The sequence below is a fragment of the Lathyrus oleraceus genome, chromosome 4 (genome assembly GCF_024323335.1).
Source record: "Lathyrus oleraceus cultivar Zhongwan6 chromosome 4, CAAS_Psat_ZW6_1.0, whole genome shotgun sequence".
Lineage (NCBI taxonomy): Eukaryota > Viridiplantae > Streptophyta > Magnoliopsida > Fabales > Fabaceae > Lathyrus > Lathyrus oleraceus.
The window spans coordinates 166,823,403-166,829,778 of NC_066582.1; the positions used below are offsets into that span (position 1 = coordinate 166,823,403).

General features: G+C 39.1%; 1 protein-coding gene across 1 annotated transcript; it reads right to left on the reverse strand.

Annotated features, from left to right (window-relative positions):
* Positions 1–4,462: 4,462 nt before the first annotated feature.
* LOC127074337 (uncharacterized) lies at positions 4,463–5,500 on the reverse strand. The gene has a single exon (XM_051015645.1). The coding sequence runs from the start codon at positions 5,356–5,358 to the stop codon at positions 4,618–4,620; it is 741 nt and encodes a 246-aa protein (XP_050871602.1). The 5' UTR covers positions 5,359–5,500; the 3' UTR covers positions 4,463–4,617.
* Positions 5,501–6,376: the final 876 nt, after the last annotated feature.

Sequence of the window (6,376 nt, forward strand, 5' to 3'; positions counted from 1 at the left end):
ACCACACATCGAATGGATTTACAAATCAACATTCGGAAAAACGTCACTTATCTCGACTTAACAATCGTGGCCGAAACATTGTTTTGCATCACCTTAAGACAATATATCTTTCGTTTATGAAAAAGGTTTTTTTGATTAATCGCACGGCGGCGAGAAAAGAGTTTGATTGGTTGGATGTATTTTTGAGTAATGGCGAGAACTTGGATGAGCGAGATATCCATCTGTAATACCCCAAAATTTACCCTTCATTTTTCCTGGAAGCATGGGATTATGTTTTACCCCTCATTCATGCATTCATTTTTAGGTCATTTAACATTTCATACTGCATTTCATCATGTCAATCAGAATTAGCTCCAAGAAGCTTGAATATCATCCAAGACACTTTGTGGGTTCTATCTGGGTGATCAGTCAACACAAGAGAATGACTTGAGTTACTTCCAACATGTTCAAATGGGGTCTATTCATCATTCAAAACATTAATCTTGAAGGAGCAAAGGCCTGAGCTGTCATGCTCGCTAGGCGAGCAGCGTGGTTCGCTTAGCGAATCTGAACTGTCATGCTCGCTAGGCGAGCAATTTCTTCGCTAGGCGAAGCTCACGCGTTTTAAAAATATAACAGAAAAATCTTGGACTTGGACCTCTCTCATTTGAGCCCACAAAGCCATGAAAAGCAGGTTATAAATTCTAGACTTCCATCTCCAAAGAAGAAAACCTAACCCTAGAGAGAAGAGCTAGAGAGAAGAGCCAACAAAATTCAGAGCAACCTCCATAGACACTGAAGAGAAAAATTCACTCGGACTCTGAGACTTTTCACTCTGACTCACACACTTCTCACACAAACCCTAACATTGCTTTGCAAACCCAACGGTGCAATTCAATTTCTTTCGATCTCTTCAATCAGGTTTGCCCTATCTCCATTACTTTATGCTTTCAATTTGAAATCTCTGAATGTATGAGGCATTATGGGTGAATTCGGGAAAGCAGGTATCACTAGGTTTTGCATGTGGGTTTAGATGTGCATGAATGTTTAGAATAATGCCTAGAATGTTTAATCACTTCGTTGCTGAGATGGATACCATAGGGTTTGGGGTTTCTAAAATCGTACTATTATCAATGGAGAATCCAGAACCCGTAGGCATTCGCTAGCACCTCGCTAAGCGAACACGTAGCGAAGCTTCGCTAGCACCTCGCTAAGCGAAGCAGTAGCGATCGTGACAGTACTTGTTTTTTTTTTCTGTTTGCTCTCTAATCTGTTTTGGTGTGACATGTTTTCTATTGCATCCGTGCACTGTTTACCTGACGTAGTCGTTGTTATGGTTCTTCTGTCTGGTGCAACTCTTGATTGCACCCCATCCGGTTATGCTAACTTGTTTGTTGAGTTTTTTGTGAGGGCTCACATGACTCTTGAAGAAATGGCTTGCTTGGTATTCCACTTTATTTGTGGGATACCATTTGGAGATTTATTCTGATTGCTTTGCTGACTTGCTTTCTTTGATGGTGCTAGCTTGAGAGATCACCGGGTTTCTTGCTTCTTTAGCTGTTATTACTTCAGATTTTTATCCGTGTGGTAGATCTCTTGATCCCTTTATCTTTCCCGCATTTTACCGCTTTCTTAGCTGAAAGACCTCAATAGGAGGCAATGTTTTCTTTTGTTTGTTTACTTTTGTGCCCAAATACCTCCAAGAAGAGGCACCAGTGCTAAAGACCTCCATGAAGAGGCAATTGACGGATAAAAGGGATCAGTAGTCAATCCCCCGTTATTCAGTGTGTCGTTCTCTATGCTCGCACTACGTGTCGATGCTTCAGAACAAAAACCCCAAGATCTTTTGTCCGGTCAGTCAGTGGAGAGGGTTCCACCTTCCTGAATCCCCATTTTTTGTCATGAGCTCACCCTGTCCAGGGTTAAGAGCTATGAGGTCTTATCCTTATTACCCTTTTGATCTGCTCACCCTGACGTTCAATGTCAGTGGTTAAGAGCCCATTTGATTACCTTCCCATGGCTTGTTTGTCGAGGTTGATATGACCCCTCTTGACTAAAGCCCTACCCGGGTATGTTTGAGCCCCCTTGTTGGCGTATTTACTTTATGCATGTTTGTTTTGTATGGTGTGATCGTCTCCCCATAGGATTGCTAGGCTTCGTATAGTCTCTCGTTTGCATATCAATTAAGGTAGCACGGTTCCTTCGTCTAGGACTTCCTTTTTGCATGAGCATCCTAAAACTCAAACAAACTCATTATTTTTTCATCTCCTAAGAACACGTTAACTCCTTCTACTACAGGCGAGTAAGTCTCCAAAGGTCGAGCATCCGGTAGATTGCGTAGTAACGTTGTTCATCTAAAAAACACAAAACAAACAAAAATAGGTCAACCGAACTACGGCTTGCTCTGATTCTCATTCCAGATGAGATACGTAGGCATAAGACGCGATGTATTAGCGAGCACACTCCTCTTTAACCCATAGGTCAGCCGAGCTACGAAGACTCTGATTCTCATATTCAGATGAGATACATATGTAGTGGATGCGACATCCGTGCGAGTCATTTTCTTTTGACCTTTCTTATAGTAAATAGTACATTAGATAAACCCACACCCTTTAGACAAGAACAACAAGAGTGGATCCCGTAGAGTACTACGGATGCGTAGGGGTGCTAATACCTTCCCTTCGCATAATCGACTCCCGAACCCAAGATTTGATTGCGAGACCTTGTCTTTTCCTTTCCTTTTTCCAGGTTTACTTCGAGCGTTTCTTTTCCCTCCTTTGGAATAAATAACGCACGGTGGTGACTCTTCTGTCATTTCTTTCTCGCCGGTTGTTTTTTCGCACACTATATTTTTTAGGATGCGACACCATCTCGAGTCCTAGTCCCAGGAGTGCACGGTATACACCATGTTCCATTTCCATCTTTTTTTTAAAAAGGGCTCGGATATGAATTAATATATTTTTGGGTTTGAAAGATGAGTACTTATGACTTGCAAACTCTTACAACTTGGGTCTGATACTCGGGACTACGTCTGGATATTTCACCCAGGTAATCTTTTTCTCCCAAATTTGCTTAAGGAAATGGTTCGAATATTTACGAGTGTTTTGGAGGGAATACGAATATTTATGGCTTGCAATCTCTTACAGCTTTAGCCTAATATTCGAGATTATAACTGGATATTCCATCCAGGATAATCTTTTTCTTCAAATTTTATTAAGAAGATGGTTTGAGATATTTACAGGTGTTTTGGAGAGAAGACGAATATTTATGGCTTGCAAGCTCTTACAACTTGAGCCTAATATTCGGGATTATAACTGGATATTCCATCCAGGATAATCTTTTTATTCAAATTTTATTAAGAAGATGGTTTGAAATTAAGTTGATATGATCAATGTACGAAAATTCGGAACCATTTATTTGAAAATGATTGAAACTAGTTTAGAAATGATGCGGATTAATTTTCGAAAATATGGTGAAAAGGGTTTTAAATGGAGATTGTTAGTAAGACCGAGTGCAATACTAGAGAAACTAAAATGGGAATACTTATGTATATGAAATGAACATGGATATAGATAATACCTAATTAAAATACCAAACACATGAAAGTCGATCAAACCAAACATCAAATAATTTACTAATTAACTGAAATTTAAACATCTTTATCAAATAAACTTCTAATTAATTAATTAACTAAAAAAAAATGAGGAGAGCTTATTCATGAAAAACGGAGTGTCCAAAGGAGGAATACGGGCCTAAAGCCCAATCACATAAAGATCCACAAAAACAAAGCAAATATAGTCTAAATTAAATAAATAAATAAATAATATAAAAGAAAAGGGGCTGAAACATGGGGTGGAGGCGGTACACCCCTTCCATCATTTATTTTTAAATTTAAAATCAACCTATCACAACGAGAACACGTGGCATGGATATGAAGAAGCAAAAAAAAACCAACAGACATAAAAGCTCGTGGGGAACAGAAGACTCATTATGCGGTTCTCTTTTCTAAAGCAAAAAAAATAGCCTAAACCTTTCCAATCCCTTCTGCATTCTCATCTCATGCATCTCCTCCTTTCTCTCTCTCGGTTTCGAAATCAACCACACAAACAGATCTGTAACATTAATCAACAACGAAACAAACTATTAAAATCGAAACCAACAAAACGAGGAAGGATGAAATTTACCGAACGAAAATGGCGAGGCTGCAATAATGGGGGATTTGTTCATGGTGAATCCACTGCTGAAGAATGGGGGATTTGAAAGGGTGTTATGGCTGAGTATACATGTTTGTAGCTTCCGCTTTTTCGACGGAAGTTTGTTAATGGTGGTTATCTATGGTTGACGGCAACGACGAAGTTCGCATTGATGGAGGGTGATGCAAGCTTGAGGACGAGCTCGCGGTATTTTCATTCACGGCGCACATGTGGATGACGGTGTGGTTGTTGTTGTCGAAATCCAGGTAGATCGTGTTTTAATGGCTGTGTTGGGATTGTTTTGAGGAACTGATGATTCCCCTGCATCTAAGGAAGTTGCAAAAATCCATCCTTGTTCAGTTTCGTCCCAAGCATCCTCTAAACCATCGGATAGAACTTCATACTCTTGTTCATAGTCAGATTCTTCCGAAGATATCTCTTCTATCTATGGAAATGATGGTTGGCTTATCCTTTCACCAGATTTCAGTACCATCCCAGGCCACATATGCGCGGAAAGTGCCCCATAGAGGCGTTCAACTCCTTGTAAATCACCGTCTACAAATAAGCATTTGTCAAAATCGGCATTGGAAGCACAAGCTTCGATGAACTCAATATTATGCTCAGCACACCATTCCAAACATGAATTTCTGATGTCCCAAGACGGTTCTTCACTCCCTAACAAACTAGTTCCTTCAGATTCAGATATTCCATACTCGGAGAATTCATTCGCAGAAGAGTCTTTGAGTTTCAGCAACCGTCTTCTATGTTCAACATGGACAGGATGATCTGGAACCAAATCTACTTTGTTTCCAATACATAATAATATCTCAAAGTTTTGAATATCAGTATGTGAGACCCAACCTTGAAGTGCAGTTAGCGAAGATAAATCATTCATGTCAAAGACCATCACCAAAGTAGTCATTTGATCAAACCCGGGAACATTCTCGACAGAAAATCCGTCACGAAGATGAGCCATCCAAACAACAACATCAGCAGTATAGTATTTAGTGTTAATAGTCCACCCATGAATATTTACTTCAGAAGCCGAATCAAATGCATCTTTAGAATCAACAGATAGCAATCGGGAAAGGAGGGTGCGTTTGCCGACGGTGGAGGATCCGATGATGAAGATTCCGGGTCGGTTTTCGAGAGAAACCAAATCTGTTTGTGATGCGGTAACATCCATGTGTGGCAGTTGGAAAATTAGTATGAGGTAAATTACTCAAAAAGTCAGAGATTGTGATTTTGTTCTTCTGCTACCGATTGTTGGAGTTGTTCTTCGTTCATTTCTTACTGTCACGTGTTCTTCGAGGTTTCGCTGTGGTGGCGAAGGTGTGTCGTGGTGTTGTGAGCTTGAGGTTATCGATCTGAAGGTTCTACTCATGGAGGAGTTCGAAGGTTATGGTAAAGGGATTTGTTGGATGAAGGTTAACGAAGGTTTTTTCGGTTTATGATATGGTGAAGGGCTGTTTTTATGGTGATGTTGTGTTTTTTTGTCTGTGATTTTTGGTGGTTTTCACATTTCATATATGCATGAACTGAAAAGAGCAATTTTTGGATAAAGGGGCGGACACCTCCCTGTATCGTTGGACTAGGTTTTTTCATTTAAAATGGGGGAGACCAATGGACTTTGAGGTAGGCGCCACTGCTATGTATTCTTGTCGTCTCCTCCACCTCTGGGTGTATGTTTGTAGACTTTCCTCAAATGCATCAAAGTAAAAAGGCAACCATTTGATGCCATCAAAATAGAGACATTGAGATTCCTTCATTTTTTGTCTGCTTCTGCCTACAATATCTTGGCTTTTTCCATATGTATAGAGACAAATTCTTTTTATGAAAAAGGGTTCACTTATTGGTTTTTATTGTAAAAGGAATTTGAAATAATTAAATTAAAAGAGAAATCAAATTGTTTTAAATAATCAAAAATAAAAATAAAAATATAGACAAATATGTTTAATTATCTTCATTATTTTAATTGAAAAATTAAAGAGACAAAGGACTCAAAACAAAAAAGTTGGACGCAAAAGTTCCAGAAAAAAAAGAAAATGAATGCACCAAAATGATCAGTGCAAAATAAACTTATTGGAAAAATCAGTGTTTCTTTTAATTTTGAAATAAATTTTGACCGGTTAAACAGGCTTGAGCTGATCAAAAAGTGGCCGAAAAATTAGCTGAAAAATAAATCGAGCATGCCAGATTAAACT